The sequence below is a fragment of the Xyrauchen texanus genome, chromosome 16, assembly GCF_025860055.1.
Source record: "Xyrauchen texanus isolate HMW12.3.18 chromosome 16, RBS_HiC_50CHRs, whole genome shotgun sequence".
Classification (NCBI taxonomy): domain Eukaryota; kingdom Metazoa; phylum Chordata; class Actinopteri; order Cypriniformes; family Catostomidae; genus Xyrauchen; species Xyrauchen texanus.
The window spans coordinates 16,777,448-16,801,566 of NC_068291.1; the positions used below are offsets into that span (position 1 = coordinate 16,777,448).

Sequence of the window (24,119 nt, forward strand, 5' to 3'; positions counted from 1 at the left end):
TGTTACGTGCCATCGTGTTACTACAATGATAGACCGGTGTGTAACACCATCTCATTTAAACGGTCCGCATATCAGAGCTGCGACAGACGCGTTTGAGCTCATTATGTTAAAGTGCTTGCCTGTTTCATTCTCCCTCACTCTCCTCCACAGTTCCCTGTAACTTTTAACTTTATCTTGTATAATGATAAAAATGCAAATATCAATTAAACTAATATCTTACAGTATACCGTCTGCAAATATGCGCATATCTTGTTTAACAGATGTAATAAACCAACCTCACAAAACTCCAGCATATCCAGCATCTTGTGGAACGCTCATTAATCTTCCTCTGAAGCATGTAATCTATCACTCTCCTCAACAGTTTTCTTTAACTTGTCTAATGATAAAAGGCAAATACTTCTATTATATACCATCTGCAAATATGCAGATATTTAGTTTAAACAGATGTAATTCACAAACCTCACGAAAATCCAGTTTTCTTCCCACCGAGGGCTCATCTTATATCTTCCTCTGAAGTGCGCATTCTGTCAGCCAGAATCAAAAACTTCAGTATCAGGATCAAAAGTTCCTCCGATTTACAAATCATGATGGTCAGTCTGTGACAATCCAATCAGGCGATCCAGGCCTTTAAACTGTCAGGATATTGCTGCTGGCGCTGGATCTGCACGAGCACATGAGTTCATCTTCAAAGGAAAAGTGCTTCATGTGTGCTATAAGTAAATGTCATGTTCACTATGCACTATATGTTCAAATGTTTTGATTTGGTATTTTTTGAGAAAATGCGATTGCTAACGTGGACATGCCATCCATGGTTGCTGGACTACTGTGTGTATTATTTCCTTCTTCCTAATATATTAACAATTTATTCATGTGCAAATAAATTATAAAGATTTATAAGAAACAGAAATAAGAAGAAACTTCTATCTACCATTTCAAATACAATATTATAATATCAATAATATATTTATTCTTTTTTTAGAAAGTAAAAATTTTTTGTGATATTGAGTAAATATAGTGGTAAATAAGAGTTTATTCTTTTTTTTATAGCAATTTTATGTTTATGTTATTTACTATATAAAATGTTGTGATATAGCAGCATTGTGTCGGCCTATCGCTCACCCTGCTCTCTGGATATTGGTATTGGTCATTAAAAATTAATATCGGTCGATCACTACTCTAGGGACTGTTGTGCATGAAAATCCCAGGAGATCAGCAGTTTCAGAAATACTCAAACCAGCCCATCTGGCACCAACATTCATGCCCTGAGATAAGATTTTTTCCCAATTCCGATGGTTGATGTGAACATTAACTGAAGCTCCTGAGCCATATCTGAATGATTGTATACATTACATTGCTGCCACACGAATGGCTGATTAGATAATTGCATGAATAAGTAGATGTACAGGTGTACCTAATAAAGTGGCCGTTGAGTGTATATTGCATTAGATCTTTTTATCAACTTCTTTTCTAGTATTATTATCAGGGTTCCCACGCATCCTGGAAAACCTGTAATTTTTCAGTGCAGTTTTCCCGTCATGGAAATTCATGGAATATTTGAAAAATACCTACAGTAAATGTCCTGGAAAATAATTATTTTTCCTGAAAAATATTTCAGTATAATAGAACTGTTTGACTGTGTTGCTAACAAGGATTTTGATACATGTGCAAAACATGCTAATGCTTAGGACTCGGAATAGGTGTCAAATACACAAATTCTTATAGTTTTGTCACTACCGCCGGCTGCGAATTGTGAATTAATAACATCAACGGTTAACTGTCATGAACGAATCCCTGTAACATACTTTCTCTGCTCATCTGCTTTGCTCTGACAAAATAGTTTAAGGATTGATGTAGTACAAAAAAAGTTTTTATTTTTTTTAATTAATTTTGATGAGTGGTGCACTTTAACTAATCCAACCATTAACACTTTAGAATAAAATTTGCCTTTAAAACTTAGCAATGAAGTTCACTACGCTGTTCTGCTTTCAAGGGCACTAAATTCCAAGGATGAAAGCTTGACAAACACATGATCAAAGCTTTTTATTGGCTAAGAGGCCATTTATAAAAATATAATGAACAGAAAACAAGTTTAAGGTGCAGAAAATATATTATTTGTAGGGCTGTCGATTCAACACGTTAATTCAGTGAGATTAATTATATAAAAGATAAGGCTTTAAAAAAAAATTATGCAATTAATCATGTCCCCGAACTGTAAAAAGGAAGATTCCTGAGCAATTCAAGCTTGAATTACCACCTGTTTTCTCCAGAGGGCGGTAAGCGAAACTTCAGCTGTACAGGCAATGTGCAGCTTTTAGAGAGAACAAACCACACTCACCAACAGCAGACAGCACAACACGAAGATGCATACTTGTGTTCAAAATACAGCTTGAGGAAGTGCAAATTAGGGATCTCAAGACGTGTTTTTCTAAGTATTGTACATTTAACTTGACACAGTGACCTACAAATTATATGTTTATGATGCGACACAACCAAAGAGAGACTCTCCAAAAGCTTCCGTCTGATGCAGGTGTATTGACGGCTCCTTTGACAAGCTTGGACTGATTGACAAATTCAATTGCAAAAAGGATTGCTATGAACTGGAGGCCATTGATTAGCTTATGTTCAGTAATATGCAAATAAACAGATTTTTTGTATTGTTTTATCAGTTCTTAACTCCTCAATAATATAATGCATTTTAATGATCTGAATATAATTTTTTTATCTTATATATATATATATATATATATATATATATATATATATATATATATTATTATTATTATTATTATTATTATTAAAACAAATTCTGATAATTAAAATAATATACATATTGTAATTATTTAAATACAGCTATTTATAATTATTCATCATTATATATTGAATTCTTTTTATTTAAGGGGCATTCTCAGCTAATATTTATATATGCCATTAATTTGATTAGTTAATAGGCACACCATATAATTAATTGATGATTGACAGCCCTTTATTACAACATTATTTCATAAAATAAATGTATGATTATGCTGCTAGTTTTGCACATCAGTGCCACATCTGGTGGTACACATGTCCGAGGACTTTGTGTTTGCAAGCGGACATGTGCTCATCTAAAGGATGGACATGCTCCTGAACACTCAGTTATCAATGTTCACTGTGTGAATAAAGTCATGGGATTTTAATTGAATGGACAAACCAATTTTTTTAAGTTGGGTAAAAAGTTGAATTGGTTCAAATTGACCACATGAGGGTTAAAAAAATATTTCACCCCATGTCACTATCTTGCAGAGATAACAGAGAGGCTCAGGACCCAAGCACAGAGTAAAAATAAAGGAATTTATTTAATACATAAAACAAACACAAACTCCCAAAAGGGGTAAAAAAAAAAAACAATAAACATAAACTACCCAAAACGGAAAAACACAAAGCAAATATTATTGGCTGGGGCAAGGGAAACTGGAGACAGGACCGACCAGGTAGGCATGGTGGAATAAACCAATTTACAAACTAGACCAACCAACACACACAACCGACTGGAACAAACACAAGATGAACTGGCACTGGACAGCAAACACGAGGAGACTAAAATAGGGAGAGAAATCAATAGGTTAACAAGACGGCAGGTGTGACTAATAACCGAATAATGGGCATTCAAGGAGGCGGGGTATGACGTAAGACAGAGAGACATGCGGCAATACAGAAACAAACCAAATCCACATGCTCTCACAAGACAACAAATCACCCGAATGACATGAGTGCACATCGGCAAGACAATACACGTCCATGCCAACCGACAAAAAAGACAAGAGAATGCGTAGGAATGCCAAACAAAGCGATGCCACGCGATGCACACGACACCAAAATTAAGACAGGACACCTGTGTGAGAGTTCGGCCATACACATCTCAGACCGACGTGACCGAACCTCAGTACAACATGAAGAGAGCTTGTGACCCGGGCGTGCAGCACGATGCAAGGCACACCCGTGTTCGCGAGAGACAAAAAAAAATATTGACACGAGTGCGTGCTGCCAAGATGATTTAAGCGTGATGCACCCACTTCAATAACAGACAGATATAAAGCACGAGTGTCCAGATCCCGACACAGAACGAAACCAAACCATACAGGAGGTCAGAATCCAGATACCGTGCTCCCGACATGAAACAAGACAGACCAAAGAGCGCACTGCAGGGAATACAATCAAAAAACACAATCAGACACGGGACGGTGATATTGCGGTCCTGTCAGACAAAAACCCAGAGTGACAGGACCATAACACCCAAATATTATATATATATAAAGAGAGAGAGAGAGAGAGAGAATTATAATATATATAAATTATATTTTAAAACATATTTGGTTATTTTACAGTGTATTATTTGATTAAAATCAGAATTAATAAAATTCAATACAACATACAGTATTCTACTAATTGTATTTTACATCTACCCTGTACAAATGATTTAATATATAATTTGCATTTATCATTTAATCATTTGAAAATTACTGTATTGTTATTATTACAATAGGCCTCAGACAATTATGTAGGAGCAGTGAAAATGTGCTTAATTGTCATGAAAATAATGTCACAATGCAAAGAAATCTTCATGAAACTTTCTTTAATTGGAGGTAAAACATGACCCAGACATTTCTTGGCCATTTTCATGACATTCAGTCATAACTTCTGATTGATGATATAGACATCAAATTGTGTCAGCTGTGTTGCTTATGTTAGATTGTTGTTGTTTTTTTTATTTGATAGGTGCCCAAATTGATGACAACATTCCAAATAGAGCTTCTGCAAGGATTTTGGCACCCCCTGGTGGTCGGTCCAGTGGAATCTGGTAACATTTTGGAGCAGCACCCAAAGAAGTTTGAAACTAAGCACCTACAATATTTGACATCCTCACATCTGATGGTTTATTTAATTTTAATCACTTGCAAGTAAACTCCAGTGTTTTTATATATATATATGCATACAAGGAAAACACAACAATATTTTTGTCTGGGAATTGGGAAACAAGGTACAAGTCAGAAATGCTTGTGAGAGATTTGTGCAAGATAAAATTGTTATTGGGTGTTTTTGTTCTTCGTGTTCATCTAAATTAAATAGGGAAGGTTGTGTTATAATAAAACAGTTGTAGTGCTGAACAAATGTTTAATTTTGTTCAATTTTGTCCAATGGTTTTTGATGATAAAAGTTCTACAAACTGTTTTTGTTACAAACAGTACACGTTTTACCTTTGCTACAGTTTCAAGTATTTTTAAGATAGCAACTGAACATTTGTTTTAAGAATGGGAATAATTTTTGTTTGTGTATTTCGTTATGGCTAGAATGAAATGCGAGTCATTGTAAATGAACTTAATATCTGAACTGTTTTAATGTGTTGCAGACGACTATACATTTACCTCAGTGTGTTATCTCTTGAATTACACTAATGTACAGAAGCACCCTGCCTCTTTACACTTACAACTGTTACACTGATCACCTGGCAACACTTTCTGACTAGTACAATTCCAAAACAAATTTAGCTTCATTTTTACTTGCCATTGAGGTGCATCTTATTTGCATCTTATTTCTTGACATTAGATAAAGAGGCAATATGAGGTAATTGCTTCTTCAGTGATTTTGTAGTTATTTTTGTCATACCATTGGTTGATGAATCAGGCCCTTTTATGATGTCACTTGTATTGCTTAACCATTCAAAAGGTGATTTTTAAGCACATAGCCCTGAGACCTCCTAAAATGTGAATTTAGAATAACTTTGTTTACTTTCTCACATATCAATTTGTGCAACTATCTAAAACTTGATAGATTTTTTAAATATTCTATATGTGTACATTCTCGTTGAGCACTTAAAATTGTCCTTATATCTGCTCTTTATTAAATGCTCTTTTGCATTGTTACTTTATGATCTTTCTAGAATGAACTGTCAAACATTGTAATCTGAAATTTGAACTGTAATGACAGTGTAATACTATTGATTTACTGTGGTTGCTCACTGAACGATTAACACTGTGCTTTGGTAACAATTGATTTGCATGCGGCAAGTGAAATTGATTCAGAAATGTTTCTGCCTCACTTCTGATCGTTGATTTCAATGTGCTCCACCACCACTAACCAACTACAGTTAAATAACACCAGACTGCTAACAGAGGCATGTGTTCATTTTGTACATGTATGTCTTACTTTAACTAAGCAGCTCGATGCATTTGAAGACCTTCTGTAGAGACAATTTGAAACACATGAACTGTTTAGCTGTACAACTCAAGCATTAAAATGGAAAACAGTTTCTGTTGGTGCTGAATATTAATGTTTTTTATTATTATTCTTGATTGTGAGTATGCTTCTCATTTTTTTTTTTTAAATGAGCCGTGTATGCACTACAGTTGTACTTATTAAAGTATTGTTGTTTATCTCATGAAAAAGTGCAAATAAAACCCACTTCAACCTCATGTCCGGAAGTCTTCACTTAAAGAAATATTTCAGTCTATTTTTATTTTTTTTATTTATGCTCTTCAATTATACACTCCTAGAAAAAAAGGTTCTTTGGGGTTCTATATAGAACCCTGGTGTTCTTTTCTCAGCTCCAAATAACCCTTTTTGCCAAAAAGGTTCTATTTACAAGATTTACCAAGAAAATAATCCTTTTTGCACATAAGGGTTCTTTAGGCTGACTATTGCTTAATGTATGTATGCGTGTGTATCGTTTACATTATTAAAAGTGTTATTTATAAATTGTTCTGGACAATACATTACATTACTTTTGGAATTCATACTACAGAAAGATATGTTGAAAATGTTTTATCTCGGTATCAATATACAGTTTAAGGTACAGTCTATTTTTGACTCGTAATTCAACAACAGATGCATACAATTGTGTATATCTAAAACATCTTGAGCATATAGCGCTGGATATTTTTTGTACTGTCTACATAGCGTATCTAAGCCGCGCGCTCGCAACGCGCATGAGTGATAAAAACGCGGGAACATCCTAATTCAAATGTCAATGGTCATGTAAGGTCGGTTGAGCTGAAAGCCTGAGATTGCGATATTACCCTAGTAAGTGAAAGAAATAAAATAATTTGATTAATTTTACTTTTGACAGGAATCTCTGTGTGTGTGTGTGTGTGTGTGTGTGTGTGTGTGGGCGCGACTGACCAGAGCGAAAGAGAAAGAGTGAGCACAAGGATGCTTTTCAATCAAATTGAATTACATTTAGGATATTAAAGACATTGTCATACTTATCCGATTTATTTAACTAAAGTCTTGGTTTTAATTGATTATTTTGTTGTGGTAGCTTGTAGGTCTCTTTGAAATAACTGAAATAATTTGGTGATATGAAACCGTTATGCGGTCAAGACCTGTAACCACTGTGTGTTTACTGGAAAATAATTGCACACCTTAGAACGTCCGTGAGCCAATCAGAATCAAGCATTGAACAGACCGTGGTATATATATATATATATATATTACACACTACAAGTCTATTGGTAGGTTAGTTACAGTACATTGGTGTTTATCAAAGTATCATGGTATTACCGGGTACACAACCACAAAACATATTTGTCATATATGTGTGTGTTTATATACGTGTGTGTGTATATATATACACACACACACGTATATAAACACACACATATATGACAAATATGTTTTGTGGTTGTGTACCCGGTAATACCATGATACTTAATGTATATACACACACACACGTATATAAACACACACATATATGACAAATATGTTTTGTGGTTGTGTACCCGGTAATACCATGATACTTTGATAAACACCAATGTACTGTAACTAACCTACCAATAGACTTGTAGTTGTCTCTGCATGTTAAGCTGGGATAGAAAAAAAATATTTTAACAGTGAAAAAGTTTCAAACTTCTGCTTTATCATCATCGACCTGAATACCTCATGTTAAACCAACAAAATAGATTATAAAGGCCAGCTAAAGTAGAAACAGATTAAACAGCAGCCCACGAGCTATTTACTGCTAAATTAATTGATTTAAATGGACACGCAGTGCGCATGCGCACTAAACGCCAGTGTGTTGCGTATTGGGGGCAGCCCGTAACTAAACAGCACCGCATATCTGGCAACCCACAGCAGCAACGTCCAGCCCTCGTTCGGATTTGACAGCAGGATTACCTTCTGCCAGTGTAATAGCAACATTGGGAAGGACGCTGTCTAAATATAGTGAGTATAGTATTGATAAAAACCTTTAATTAATCTGATTTTTTAATGTTACATAACATTAAAAAGGCGTTCTGGCCTCTTTTGTCTCTGCTGTCTGTATCGTGTCTAGTGTTAGTTCAGAGATTGCTGCTCATGTACGGCGGGGCCTGCAGAGGGGGCCGATCAAATAGCAACAGTCACAATATAATGGGCGATTTGTTCAGCAGTCATTTCATTCAATGCCCTATTTTATATAGCAAAATTCCTGTGCGTTCATCAAATGTGGCGTAAAGACATAAAATACTTCATATCAGTGATGAACAGAGCGCGCGTAATATGGCCTATCTTCTGTAAAACGGGAGTGTAAATTAATTAATCAGATATAATTTACTGAATTTTAAATTAAGCTTGAAAATAATGCATTTGCACTCGATAATTACGAATATTATTAGATAGATAAGAATATGTGCCAAATAGTAAAACGCGTACGAGCTGAATGGAACAATTTACTGTTTGTGCATGTGATGGTAAAACGCAGCTGTCAGGTATTATTATTATTTTAGAAATACTGTGTTTATAAGAAGTTCGGCCCTCCAATATACCTTTACATTTATACTCCTTATTTAAACTTTATTTGGAAAATTGCAGTATCAATAATAATATTTTCAATCACATTTTCTCTTTACATACGTCATAACACACACGTGCACAAGATATGTGTAATGTTCTGCAAGCTGAAAGTTTGGGTAGTTGGGTGGCATACTACAGTTCATCAAAAACTATTTTAAACAACATTTGTGTAATTCTTGTACACAGTTTTAATGTACACAGCCTCCAATTAAATTAATAGACTACATGGAATATTTGTAAAACTATGAAAAAATAATTTGTTTTAAAAAATGTGCTTGTCACTCCACAGCACATTTAAGGGTGATTCTCACAAAACCTATCAAGAAAATATCCTGGTCTTATTGTACTCCAAAATATATATATTTTTTACATTGTGACATTACATTATTTTCTCGGCAGCTGAACACATTTTATCCCCTAATTCTCAAAAAGGTCGTAATGATATTCTTACAGCAATGTGAAAAAATGATATATGATTTTGAAGGTAAAGTAGGCTAGTTATACATCATAGTTGTGATCCCTTGGCACTGCAAAAAATGTCTGTAATTTTAAGAGTAAAAGAGTGTAAAAAACATTTTACAGTAAAAAAAAGTTAATTAGTTAATGGTTAGTTACCTTAAAGGAAAAGTTCACCTGAAAATTATAATTCTCTCATCATTTACTCTCTATCCCAGATGTGAATGACTTTCTCTCTTCTGCTGAACACAAACAAACATTTTTAGAATAATTCTTCAGCTCTGTAGGTCCATACAATGCAAGTTAATGGTGGCCAGAAATGTTAAGGTCCAAAATGCACATTAAGGCAGCATAAAAGTAATCCATACAACTCCAGTGGTTAAATTAATGTCTTCTGAAGTGATATGATAAGTGTGAGTGATTTAAGTAATTTTTTACTATAATTCTCCACTTTCAATTCCACATTCTTCTTTTATTTTTGGTGATTCACATTATTCCAGAATATTGCAACCTACTGGGCAAGGATGAGAACTATTTTTATTTACTTATTTACATATTTTCCATTCCTTTGAGAATCGTCATTGAAAACAATGGAAATAGTAAAAGTAAAACGTCTGTATGCTTTATGCTAATGATCATTTTTGGGGTAAATGTGCTTAAGTGTCCTAAGAATTAGAATGTGCAAAAAAATCTTAATTGTCCTAAATGTAGGCTTAATTTTCTGCTTTATAATTTTGACAGGTTTAGTGAGACTACAAAAGTACAAAAATGTGATTAAATTGTTGCAAACTTTTAATGGTGTCAAGTCACAGCATCTAAAAATATGTATCTAATGATGCAGTGTCCAGAACAACTGAATCTCACTACATCTTATTAACAGAATGCGCTCACTCAATTGATTACTAAAAAAGTGCTGGTGTCTTTGTCTTTCTGTTCTTTCTCTTAGGAGATGGCAGTGAACGTATACTCCACGTCAGTAACAATTGAGAACCTGAGCCGACATGACATGTTAGCATGGGTTAACGACTCCCTTCAGCTCACCTACACCAAAATAGAACAATTATGTACAGGTAAGATTTATTTACTTTTAATGTCTCAGAATACTTGAAAATCTGCCCATTGATTGATGATAAAAAAGTGCTGTTACTTCAACACAACAAAGCAAGCTGAAGAGAAAGAAAAGGGGTTTACTGTATGTAATGTACTCAGTTTTTGCCTTTGATCATATTGGGAGATAATGTGTACAGCTTTTAAAACAATCAATTCTAAAATAAAACCATTTACTTTGCACTCTTGGAACACCAATACTGATAAAGTGATTAAACGTCATTCATACATCTTGATCAAAGACATATTTGTTTTATAAGTGATGAATGATCTCTTTTGACCAATGTTCTCTCTTGCTGTTTGTCTTCAGGGGCGGCTTATTGTCAGTTCATGGACATGTTGTTCCCAGGGTGTATTCTTTTAAAGAAAGTGAAATTTCAAGCAAAACTGGAACATGAGTTTATACACAACTTCAAAGTACTCCAGGCAGCTTTCAAGAGAATGAACGTTGACAAAGTGAGTTGGTCTATGGATTTTACACATTCTATGTACATCATTTTCTCTTAGCCAAGTTGTCTTTACTATTAAGTATATTAGTATATACAGTACTGTGCAAAAGTTTTAGGCACTTGTGAAAACTTTCAAAGTGAGGATTTCTTAAAGAAAAAATGACATAAATAGTTTTCATTTATCAATTAACATTTTACAAAGCCCAGTAAACAGAAAAAGAGCTAAATCAATATTTGGAGTGAACACTTTTGCCTTTAAAACAACACCAATTCTCCTACTTACACCCGGACACAGTTTTTCTTGGTTGTTGGCAGATAGGATGTTCCAAGCTTCTTGGAGAATTTGCAACAGTTCTTCTATCTATTTAAGCTGTCTCAATTACTTCTGTCTCTTCATGTAATCCCAGACTGGGGGGCTCTGTGAGGGCCATGCCATCTGTTGCAGGGCTCCCTGTTCTTCTATTCCTTTTCTATTTGCAAAAGTAATGTTTTGGAGTATACAATGTATATTTCCTATTGACACACTAAAGTAGCAGAAATAAATAACCATCTTAAGACAAAGGTTTTTGGGAAACATTTGAGAAACTTCATCAACAAAGTGCCTAAAACTTTTCCACAGTACTGTACATATATATATAATCATTTAAGTACATAACTTTGATAACACTTTACAATAAGGTTCCATTTGTTAACATTAGTTAATGCATTAGGTATCATGAACTAACAATGAACAATATATTTTTACAGCATTTATTCATCTTTTTTAATATTAGTTAATAAAAATACATTTGATCATTTTTAGTTTATGTTAGTTGATAGTGCATTAACTAATGTTAACATATACAACTTTTGATTTTCAATATGTATTATTATGTGTTGAAATGAACAATAACCAAGATTAATAAATGCTGTAAAAGTATTGTTAATTGTTAGTTCATGTTAACTAAAGTTAACAAATGTAAAGTGTTACCAGTATTTTTTCTTACATTTCCAAAATAAATTTTCTTAATGTATTAATCCCTAGAGATGAAGTGAATAATTTCTGCCCCACTAGTAGCTCTAAATAAAATCACAAAAACAACAAATAAAATCTGATCAGGTTTTCCCAAACACTCTTACCGTCTTAGCCAATTTCCAGCTAAAGGAACTGCCCCAAACTCACCCCATTGGTCAAGCCAGAAACTGACATGTCGCACCGCTTAAAGGAAAAGTTCACCCAAAAATACAATTTCTCTCATCATTTATTCAACCTCATGCCATCCCAGATGTGTCTGACTTTCTTCTGTTGAACACAAATCAAGATTTTTAGAAGAATATTTCAGCTCTGTAGGTCCATACAATGAAAGTGGATAGTGACCAGAACTTTGAAGGTTGTAAAAGTAATCCATAAGACTCCAGTGGTTAAATCCTTGTCTTCAGAAGTGATACTATAAGTGTGGGTGTGAAACAGATACATATTTAAGTCCTTTTTTTACTATAAATCCCCACTTTCACTTTCACAATCTTCTTTAGTTTTTGGCAATTCGTATGCTTCATGCATGTCACCACCTACTGGGCAGGGAGTATAATTTATAGTAATAAAGGACTTAAATATTGATCTGTTTCTCACCCACACCCATAATATTGCTTCAAAAGACATTGATTTAACCATCAGTCTTATGGATTAATTTTATGATGCATTTATGTGAACTTCAAAGTTTTGGCAACCATTCACTTGCATTGGATAGACCTACAGAGCTGAGATATTCTTTTAAAAATCTTACTTCGTATTCAGCTGAAGAAAGTAATCATACACATCTGGTATGGCATTAGTGTGAGTAATTATAAGAGAATTTTCATTTTTGGGTGAACTATCCTTTTAAAAGAATAAAGCAATGTTTTTATAGCACCAGTGTTGGCAACCTGTGAATAGCTTACTGTATACTGTAGTTGTCTCCGACCATTAAACTGGGATAGGAGGAAGTATTTTATCATAAAAAATGACACACTTCATCTTTAAATTACAGCTCTGGGTTATGTTGATGTAAAGCTTGTTTTCTCTTTTTGTTATTCAGGTAATTCCTGTGGAAAAATTAGTCAAAGGAAAATTTCAGGACAACTTTGAATTCGTCCAGTGGTTTAAAAAATTATTTGATGCCAACTATGATGGGAAAGAGTATGATCCTATTCAAGCTAGACAGGGCCAAGATGTGGCACCTCCACCAAATCCAGGTGAACACTTTTCCCACAAACCCAAGAGAACTGGTCCCTCAGGTAACCTCCCAATTCTCTGCCATTTGCTGCATTGATTGCTGAGCTTCTAAAGCTTTGCAAGCAGATGCTTGTGCACTGTCTTCGGAATGATCACTTCATGCCCAAGCTTTCATTAATGAGAAAACAATGGATTTAATATTGCATCAGCATTTAGGTGTTACTGCATAGAATTCTTAATACAGTTCAAGAGCTGTTTTCCTAATATAACCACTAACAAAGTTTTTACAAAATTTACAAATTTCTTGCGTTCCTCAATGTTCTCTCATGTGCTGTACCGCAAGGTTCATCGCTTGTCTTACTCATCCCTATATTCAAGTCCTCTAAATATGTGATTCTCATAAAACCTTTCAAAAGATGTCCTGGTCATATCAGTACAAAAAATATAAAATTATTTTTTGCATAAGGAAAATTAAGCTTACATTGCTTACATGCAGTGTAAAATTATTTTCAGGACTCTTAAGAACATTTTACACCCCATTTCTCAGTACTTTTACTATTCCTACTGTTTTTAATAATGATTCTCATTACGTAACAGTCATGTATTACTGTTGATTTGTTTTAAATGACAATCAGTGAAAATGATACCACTATTATAATATGTAAATACTGTATAATTTAAATAATACATTATATTTCACATTGAGGTAATGAAAATAGCATAACGACAATCTTTTATTGCACTGCGGTAATGAAAATTGGGGTAAAATGTGTGTAACTGTTATGAAAATAATGTAAAAATAAAAAAAAAATCTTAATGGTTCTTTATGCAAAATATAATTTATTTATTGTTTCTTTTGATTTTTGAGTAAAATAGGATGAGATCATTTTCTTGACAAGTTTTTTGAGAATCACCCAGTTATTCAATATTGGTCATTGTAAGATACATTCGCCAAAGTGAGCTACATAGAACATGCTTGTAATCTTAAAGAACTTTTTAGTCCATGTGTGTTAGCTTTGAGGTCATCTACATGTTGGTGTACTCTTAAATGTTGAAAATATTACATTTTAGCTGTTATAGGCTTTTAAAATTGACTATCTTTTGTAAAGGTATTAATGGAAAAGAGGAGGCGAGAACCGGCTTGACAATATAAATAATTATTTAATGAAGAACTAAACAATAAAGACAAACACACAAAGGTGTCGGACAGCTGCCCGTAAATCTCTCTCTCTGTCCCACTGCAGTCTCCAGTCGGCCTTTATCCCTCTCTGAGGTTTGATTAGCCTGATTAGGGGCAGGGTGTGTAGCATCACGACCCGGCCCTGCCCTCCGCCCTGTCACATCTTTCTTTTCTCGGAATTGGAGCTAAAATATTGATGACTCATCTTGCACTACACAGATTTTTGTCCAACCAAATCTAGAATGACTATGTCCCTCCTCCTAATACCTTCTGCAACCGATCAGCAGGTAGCAAATCATAGTTCATGGCTGTGACGATAACTAAAGTGTATTCAAAAGGAAATTCAATAAGGAAAAGGCAACACAAGAAAGAAAACTGCACTCGTCAAGCAAATTCACTTGGTCTTTAAAGGGATAGTTCACCAAAAAATTCAAACAAATTCTCTCATCATTTACTCACCCTCATGCCGTCCCAGATGTGTGTATGACTTTCATTCTTCTGCTGATCACAAATGAAGATTTTTAGAAGACTATTGCAGCTCAGTAGGCCCATACAATACAAATGAATAGTGGCCAGAACATAGATAGCTGGCAAAATCACATAAAGGCAGCATAAAAGTAATCCACACGACTCCAGTGGTTTAATCCATATCTTCAGAAGCGATATGATAGGTGTGGGTGAGACACAGATCGAAAGGTCTGGTCAACATTCACTGGCATTGAAAGGACCTATAGAGCTTAAATATTCTTCTAAAAATCTTTGTTTGTGTCCAGCAGAAGAAAGAAAGTGACAAACATCTGGGATGTCATGAAAGGGAGTAAATGATGAGAGAATTTCTATTTTTGGGTGAACTAGTCCTTCAACAATCAAAGAACTGGAAAGTACATACTGTAGAGTCCCCAGAGAGGTATAAATGTGGCTTCCTAATTTGCTGAGGATTGACTGCTTTTGCTACTGTATGTCACTGGGATGGATAAAACCTCCATTTAGTTTAGTAGTAATATGTCACACTACCCTGACTTTGGTTAAACTTGCCAATTATAAAGTGGATGACAAGCTATTGAAGCAGTTTGAACAAACAGGTTTATCCAAAGTAATGGGGTAACAAGCTGACCATGCTGCAGCTTGTTAAAGGCTTACTGAAACTTTTTAGCTTGGATTTTAGTTTACTGTATTCTATTTATTTCATTGTTTTATGTAATAGAAATGACAAGTTGGCAGCTACAATTGCATGGATCAGTATTACAAATATTACATTACTGTTCTGAGCAGTTCTCCATTTATTGTCACTAAAATCGAAACCTCTACAATATCAGGGCCCCAGAGAATATCACCAACAGTACCTAAAAACATGCCCACACCACAGAGGGTGACCACTACCATAAGGAAGAACCCCACACATGCCCGAAATGGGGGCAGTGATGCTGAAATCATGGAGCTTAATCAACAGGTAGAGTCCCCGGGAGGGTAAGGAAGCCTTACTCTACCTTGGAATACTTTGTAGTATTTTCTACATGGAGCACGTTTGCACAGTTAGTCATTCGAATAATACAAAATAAATACAAAAAAATAAAATTTAAATTTGACATGAAGCAACTTTTATGTACAGTAGCAAGAAAAAGTATGTGAACCTTTTGGAATTAACTGGTTTTCTGAAAAGAAATTGGTCATAAAATGTGATGTCATAATCAAAGTCACATGTATAGACAAACACAATGTGCTTAAGCTAACAACACATAAACAATTATAACACTGTGTAACATGTATAGAAAATGGCTGTTATTCCCCACAAACTTTGCTTTTGTGACCAGGACAGTGATATTCTTAAATTTACCAATTTCCAACGAGAAAATGGCTAATTTGTGTCTTTTTATTCACATAAAGTCAGAAAAAATAACATATGAATCCAAATTAACATGTATTTATACTAACGTAATAAAAAAAGGTTTAGAAGTGAGTCGTTGTTCGAGATTTACGATTATTATGTAAATCACTTTCACAAATCAGACCCCAAATAAAGTCTCCTATCATGTTCTCATTATAGTGTCAATGGTAGTGGCATTCAAAGTCTAGTATATCCTGATGGAAGTGCTTGCCTTGCTCCTCTGAGTACGCTCCCATGTTCTCCTTGAATTTATCAAGATTAGCATCATGGATATGGACTTTGAGGGATTTCAGAGGTGGAGCTGAGGAGAGAAACCCATACTACCCCAACCCCAGCCTCTTCATTGACAGCTCTTCCAGGAGCCTCAAAGCCGTGCTGCTCCATAATGGTAACAAGTACCCATATCTTCCCCTGACTCACTCAGTGCACCTCAAAGTGGATTACAACAGCATCAAGACCTTGCTGGATGCCTTGAAATATGAAGAGTACGGCTGGAGGTCATAGGAGACTTAAAAATGGTGGCATTCTTGAAGGGGCTCCAGGGCGATTTTACCAAGTTTTCCTGCTATCTTTGCCTTTGGGACAGCTGGGACACCAAGGCCCATTACCACAGGCGGGACTGGCCTCAGCGGAAAGAGTTCTCTGTGGGGAGGAACAACGTCAAGTGGGAGCCACTGGTGGACCCCCGGAAGTTGCTGATGTCACTACTGCACATCAAATTGGGCCTTATGAAACAATTTGTCAGAGCTCTAGATAAGGAATTGGCAGCTTTCAAGTACCTTCAAGACTTCAATTTGTCAGAGCTCTAGATAAGGAATTGGCAGCTTTCAAGTACCTTCAAGACTTCTTCCCTTATCTGTATTAGGCAAAGGTCAAAGCCGGTGTCTTCGTCGGACCACAGATAAAGAAGATCGCGGAGTGCAATGAATTCCCCAAGAAGCTCACTAGTAAGGAGAAAGCGGCTTGGAACAGCTTCGTTGCAGTGGTTTGGGGCTTCCTATCAATCACAAGGATGAAAACTATGTGAAGCTGGTTGAGCATAATGGGCTGTAGGATGTCTCTCAAAGTCCATATCCTTTATGCTCATCTTGATAAATTCAAGGAGAACATGGGAGGAGCAAGGCAAGCACTTCCATCAGGATATACTGGACTTTGAATGCCATTGCCAAGGACAGTATAACGAGAACATGATGGGAGACTACATTTGGGGGCTGATTCCTGAAAGTGATTTAGATTATAATCGTAAATCTCGAAAAATCACTTATAAATATTTTGTAGTCATTTATATATTACTTTAGTATAAATACCTGTTTTGGATACATATGTTGTTTTATTCTGACTTTATATGTGCAAAAAGACAAAATATCAATTTCAAATTTCATAATATCACTGTCCTGGTCACAAAAGCAAAGTTTGTGGGGAATAATAGCCATTTTCTATACTTTTGTGGCATAAGAAATTAGGAAATAACACTTACCACCCAGGAACAAAAATTGTGTTACTTTTTTTTTTTTTACTTTATAATTACAATTTTCTCCCCAATTTTGGGAATGCCCAATTCCCACTACTTACTTGGTCCACATGGTGGGTGTTGGAGGACAAGTCTCAGTTGCCTCTGCTTCTGAGACAGTCAATCTACGCATCTTATAACGTGGCTCGCTGTGCATGACACCACAGAGACTCACAGTATGTGGAGGCTCTTGCTACTCTCTGCGATCCACGCACAACTTACCACACACCCCATTGAGAGCAAGAACCACTTAATCGCGACCATGAGGAGGTTACCCCATGTGACTCCACCCTCCATAGCAATCGGGCCAATTTGGTTGCTTAGGAGACCAGGCTGGAGTCACACAGCACACCCTGGATTCAAACACGTGACTCCAGGGGTGGTAGTCAGCATCAATACTCGCTGAGCTACCCAGGCTGCCTAATCTTTCATGTCTTTATTGAACACATCCCATTAAACATTCACAGTACTGTGGAAAAAGTAAGTGAACCCTTGGATTTCATAGCTGGTCGGTCCTCTTTTGGCTGCAATAACCTCAACCAAGCATTTCCATTAGCTGTGGATTAGACATCCACAACATTCAGAAGGAATTTTGGACCATTTCCTTACAGAACTGCTTCAGCTCAGCCATATTCTTAGGATTTCTGGTTTGAACGGCTCTTGTGGTCATTCCACAGCATCTCTGTTGGGTTAAGATCTTGGTTCTGACTGGGCCACTCCAAAAGGTGGATTTTCTTTTTTTTGAAGCCATTCTGCACTGGATTTACTTTGATGTTTATGGTTATTGTCCTGCTGCATCGCTCAACTTCTACTGAACTTCAGCTGGCAAACAGCAATCCAGATATTATTCTGTAGAATATCTTGATAAACTTGAATAACTTGAATTTTTCCCTCGATGTTGGCAAGCTCCCCAGGCCCCGAAGTAGATAAGCAGCCCCAAATCATGATGCTCTCTTCACTGTACTTCACCTTTGGGATGATGTTTTCATTTTGGGATGCGGTGCCATTTTTACGCTATACGTAGTGCTGTGTGTTCTTCCCAAACAATTTAGCCTTAGTGTCATTAGTCCACAAAACATTTTCCCAGTAGCGTTGAGGTCTTTGGCAAACTTCAGATGCGCAGCAATGTTTTTGTTGGAAAGCAGTTTAATGTTTTCCATATAGTAGACTCATGAACAGAGATGGTAACCAGTTCCAGTGGTTCATTCAAGTTTTTGGCTGTCACTCTATGGTTCATTTTTATCTCACTGAGCACTCTGTGGTGTGCCCTTTGAGTCATCTTAGCTGGACGGGCACTTCTAGATAGAGTAGTCACAGTACTAAATCCTCTCCATTTATAGACAATTTGTCTAACTGTAGACAGATAAACATCTAAGCTCTTCAAGATAACTTTGAAACCCTTTCCAGTTTCATGAAAAGCAACCATTCTTGATTATAGGTCTTCTGAGATCACTTTTTTGCGAGGCATGGTTCACATCAGCAGATGCTTCTTGTGAATAGTAAACTCAAATTGTTTGAGTGTTTTTTATAAGTCAAAGTATCTCTGACCCACACCTCCATTCTCATTTCATTAATTTAATGCCAAGTTTGCCAACTCCTGACTCTAGTTAGCTTTTGTTGACACCATTAAACCTAGGGGTTCATATACTTTTTCAAACCTACACTGTGAATGTTTGAATGACGTATTCAAACATTCACAGTGTAGGTTTGAAAAAGTATATGAACCCAACACAATACTTTGTGTGTTATTAGTTAAACCAGATTGTGTTTGTTCATTATTGTAACTGAGATGATGATCAAACCAGATTTTAATACAAATTTATACATAAATGCCAGTAATTCCAAAGGGTTCACATACATTTTCTTGCCACTGTAGCCCTAGACTACATGTCATTGTCTCAATTTTTATGCAGAACCTATCCAAAACAAACAAAATAAAATGTGTGTATATATATATATATATATATATATATATATATACACATACATATATATATACATGTGTGTATATATATATATATATATATATATATATATATATATTTATATAAATGTCCATATTCCATGTTTTAATGGAGTTTTTTGCATATGTGTTTATTTGGTATGTATTTTTTATTTATTTATTTATTTAATTTAAGTGCAAACACATGAATGAATCAGAAGTTTTTCTTAAAAACATTAGCTCAAAGGTTTTACGCACAAATACAGTACATGTAATGCATAGTTTGTGAATGAGGCCCACTAACCATTCTGAGCAGTATGATGAGCAGTGCCTTACCTTATCTTGGTCTTTGTCCTTTGCTTTTTCAAGCTGATGGAGTTGAAGTTAACAGTAGATGGTCTGGAGAAGGAGAGAGATTTCTACTTCAGCAAACTTCGAGACATTGAACTGATCTGCCAAGAGCACGAGATTGAGAACAACTCTATTCTGACTCGGATAATTGACATTCTGTATGCCACAGAGGTACTGTCAGCAGCATGGATAATCGGCATTAGTCAATAACCAGCACTGGGCAACAGTATAATTGTTACCTGGCATCAGTTTCAAAGTCTGCCAATAGCCTTGTCAATGGATATTTATTTTTCTTTTTTTTGTTGTTATGCATATTGGGTGAATAGTGTGTTAGTTCATAACACCTACACTCTAGACCTTATACAGTCAGAGAATGCTGCGAATACATTGACTTTGAAATGCAAGGGTTTGCGAAAGTGATGCGACCCAAAGTCGAGAATGTTTAAAATTTTGCAGCAACATACTCTGACATAGGCATTCATTGAGAATTGACTAAAATGAAAATGCTAATTTTAGAGAGGTGGGTGCAGCTGTGCTTTAATAAAATTCCAATTCAGTATATGCCCCCTTTGTCATATCTTTCCCTTTAGGCACCCTAAGTGTTTTTCCACAATTTTGTATACCGGTCCGGTACATATAATTTGCTTTCTTTGAATTGTTTTATAAACACTACCAGTCAAAAGTTTGAACATATATACACTTTCTTCTTATTTTTTTGAAACATTTGAAAATAATAGTAAAGTCATCAAAACTATAAAATAACACTAATGGAAGAATAAGGATGAGGTAGAGACCAACATTTTTAACAAATCAAGAGTATCTTTTACTTTATTTTACTTTCTTCAAAGTAGCCATTCTTTGCCTATATTATAGCTTTGCACACTCTGGACATTTTCTCAACCAACTTCATGAGGTGCCACCTAGGATACTTTTTAAGCAGTATTGAAGGAGTTTCCATGTATGTTGGGCATTTCGTTCACTATCACTTATTTCAAACATTTATTAATTTATTTTCATTAATATTTTAGTTATTCTACTATATGTAGAATAGCCATTGCCATCCTGCTCTCTAGATATAGGTTTCAGTATTGGCCATTGAAAAACCCACATCGTTGTACCACCACTAGTCATTAGTATGCTTGGAAGAGTACAATGTTCGACTACAACAGTTATCCTAAAAACCCACTGCAGTAACACCAACAATCATTTCTCATACAGGATGGCTTTGCACCGCCAGAAGATGATGAACTAGATGAGCAGGCCCACTTGGACCAGGACGAATTCTGAGGATTCTCTTCTCTTCCACATCATCGTGACCCTCCACGACATCCTCTCTCCGTGACTTCGAATTACCCCCTTACTGCACGCTGTTAATATCCCCTCAGTTTCCTACAAAAACTGTATGTGGGCTCTTCATATATACTTGGTTTGTCTCCTATGCTGGTTTATGCTCTACATCTGTTTTAACAAATGCTCACTGTCCTCACCCTCATTCGGAGAGTAGCACCAACAACGACACATCCTAGCCGTCTCAGCATGTTTTACAAATCAACATAGAGAATGAACAAAAATAAAAGGTATCATAGATTGTGGGGAACACAAAAGACTTGTTAATGTAAATATTGTAATGGGGAAAGAAGTTTTAGAAGAAAGAAAAAAAGAAAATGAAGAAACTTGTCGCCTGGAATGCAGTTATTTGTCGTCAGATTTCATACGCATTTTCTTTAGGGTCTGTCTTGGCTCCATTTAGTATGGAAGGCTCACTATCACACCATTCATCTTGTTTTCAGCCTCAATCTGCCTCTCTCACTGACTACTCACATTTAATGAATAAAATGAAGTATATAAGCACCATCAGGACAAATCTTAACAATATCAAACTCATGAATCTTTTATACCTGCCAAGGCATTGATGTCAAGCTTGTCAGGGACAAACTAATCAGTTAAAACCTGCTATATTAATCTAATTATTTCTAAGCTATAAAGAGGACATTTATACTTTTATAAGGTGGGTGGGCCAGTGACAGAGGTAGTAGAAAAATACTTAAAACTTAAAAAAATGTGTTGAAAAGACAATAATTTAAGAATGGCACAGGTTGTTTTGCTTACACCCAGGGAGCATGTGAATGTTATATACATTGACAGTTGATGACTGATTGTATTTTTTTTCTTTTAATCTTTTAATCGTGACATATCATTCTCATAGACTGAAAGATAGAGACTCACCAAATGAATGAAAAGTGGAATTACCATCATATACAACATTGCATTTATGACAACATTAAGCATGAGGGAAAATACTCATTGGTACGGTGTATATTTAATTTTAGGGGCAATCAGACAAGTGATACTACTGATCAGATGATTGTATGACGAGTTAAACTGACATTTGCTGCTAGTGTTGCTGTGTTTATGTATATTATTTTGTATTTATTTTGCTCAGCTATTGAATAGCATACGGGCTGTGCATTCTTAACTGTAAATCATATCAGATTTGTAAAAGATCAAATGAAACGGAGATGCCAGAATCATTGGTTTTCAGAGTAAATCTTCTTTGTGTGAGAACCTGTCATCTTGTATTGTCTCAGTATGGCCATCATTGTGTTTGCATAAATTGTTTTGATTAAATAAACAGTCTTGAAAAATTGATTTTGTCCACGTATTCAAAAATACAGCATTTTTTCTTATTACGTTCTTTTGATTTTTGGGGTGAAATATGACCCAGATAATTCTGGACCGTTTTCAAGAGATTCACTTTGGTGTAAAAGAAAGTGGGTTCAGTTCAGTTAGTGGGTTCTGCATACAAATGGAAGTGAAGCAGAAAATGGACATGGTTAAAGTAATAGTTCACCCAAAAAAGACCATTCTCTCATCATTTACTCACCTTCATGCCATCCCAGATGTGAATGAGTTTCTTCTGCTGAACACAAAAGAAGATTTTTAGAAGAATATCTCAGCTCTGTATGTTCATACAATGCAAGTGAAAGGTTGTCAGAACTTTGAAGCACCAAAAGCAGATAAATGCAGCATAAAAGTTATCCATATGACTTCAGTGGTTAAATCTGTCTTCAGAAGCGATAAGATAAGTGTGGGGTTTTAATATTTAAGTGCTTTTTTTTACTGTACATCACATTTCACTTCTTTTGTTTTTGGCAGTTCGCATTCTTTGTGCATATCACCAACTATTGGGCAGGGAGGAGAATTTATAGTAAAAAAGGACTTAATTATTGACACACACACCTATCATACCGCTTCTGAAGATATTCATTTAATCACTGGTGTCTTATGCATTCCTTTTATGCTGCCTTTATGTTATTTTCGGAGTTTCAAAGATTTAGTCACCATTCACTTGCATTGTATGGACCTACAAAGCTGAAATATTCTTCTAAAAATCATCACTTGTCTTCAACAGAAGAAAGTCATACACATCTGGGATGGCATCAGTGTGAATAAACGATGAGAGAATTGCATTAACTAATGTCAAAAAAGGGGAATTTATTGTAGTGTTTCCAGATTTTTTAAACATTACATTAATAGTTGCCACTGACTGAATTGTCATGAAAATGCCGTCATAATGCACAAAATCTTAATGGTCCTAAAATAAGCTTGATTTTCTCGATTAGTCTCGATTCTTGATTAGTGTTTTTCTTTGGAGTGAAATATGACACAGATATTTCACCGAACCATATATTATGTAAGAGACATCTGAGGAGAAACTCTAGCAGATGTCCCAACCAAGAATACAAAACACTGCGTCCATTCACTTACAAAGTGACTTCCACCTGCTTCCTTTAACTCTATCCTCTGTCATGTCTGTACATTTGGTTACCGTAGCTGTTTTCTATTGTGAAAGTCTGTCCACTTGTGACTGCATGTGTAATAGTATTGAATGTGTTTCCAACTCAAGTTCAGTAAAAATTTGAGCAACATACTGCACAGATCATGTTGAGTGATTTATAAACTCGTGGAAATGTCCCTTTTTCAGGTCACTGTATTTTAAAATAATTTTGTAAAAATCCAAATAACTTTACAGATCTTTATTGTAAAGGGTTTAAACAATGTTTTCCATGCTTGTTCAATGAACCATAAACTGTTGTAGGCAGGTCCTTACAAGACATCACCAGACACAATGTCACCTATGGGCACAAACCCACCTTCGCTGGACCAGACAAGACTGGCAAAAAAAAGTGCTCTTCACTGACGAGTCGCGGTTTTGTTTCACCAGGGCTGATAGTCGGACTCG

General features: G+C 35.5%; 2 protein-coding genes across 4 annotated transcripts in view; both read left to right on the forward strand.

Moving 5' to 3' along the window:
* Positions 1-6,437, forward strand: part of LOC127657051 (dihydropyrimidinase-related protein 5-like) — a 37,271-nt gene extending 30,834 nt beyond the window's left edge. For both annotated transcript variants that reach the window (XM_052145689.1, XM_052145691.1), the window contains exon 13: positions 4,756-6,437. In XM_052145689.1, the coding sequence (XP_052001649.1) occupies positions 4,756-4,841 (86 nt within the window). In that variant the 3' untranslated portion in view covers positions 4,842-6,437. The remainder of the gene's footprint in view (positions 1-4,755) is intronic.
* A 1,623-nt stretch (positions 6,438-8,060) lies between these two features.
* Positions 8,061-22,508, forward strand: LOC127657058 (microtubule-associated protein RP/EB family member 3-like). Of its 2 annotated transcripts, none has more exons than XM_052145699.1 (7): positions 8,061-8,196; positions 10,208-10,331; positions 10,679-10,824; positions 12,872-13,070; positions 15,505-15,638; positions 19,895-20,047; positions 21,095-22,508. In XM_052145699.1, exons 2-7 carry the CDS (start codon positions 10,211-10,213, stop codon positions 21,161-21,163), a joined length of 822 nt encoding a protein of 273 aa, XP_052001659.1. In that variant the 5' UTR covers positions 8,061-8,196; positions 10,208-10,210; the 3' UTR covers positions 21,164-22,508. The 2 variants fall into 2 exon arrangements, with proteins under 2 accessions (XP_052001659.1, XP_052001660.1); XM_052145700.1 differs by having other exon boundaries at positions 12,872-13,028.
* The last annotated feature ends 1,611 nt before the right edge of the window (positions 22,509-24,119 follow it).

What these genes read in the sequence shown, in the direction of transcription:
- LOC127657058 (XM_052145699.1), top strand. Translation starts at nt 10,211, where the DNA reads ATGGCAGTGAACGTATACTCCACGTCAGTAACAATTGAGAACCTGAGC. An exon ending in AATAGAACAATTATGTACAG is followed by an intron (nt 10,332 to 10,678) that starts GTAAGATTTATT and finishes GTTTGTCTTCAG; the next exon opens with GGGCGGCTTATTGTCAGTTC. An exon ending in AGAGAATGAACGTTGACAAA is followed by an intron (nt 10,825 to 12,871) that starts GTGAGTTGGTCT and finishes TTTGTTATTCAG; the next exon opens with GTAATTCCTGTGGAAAAATT.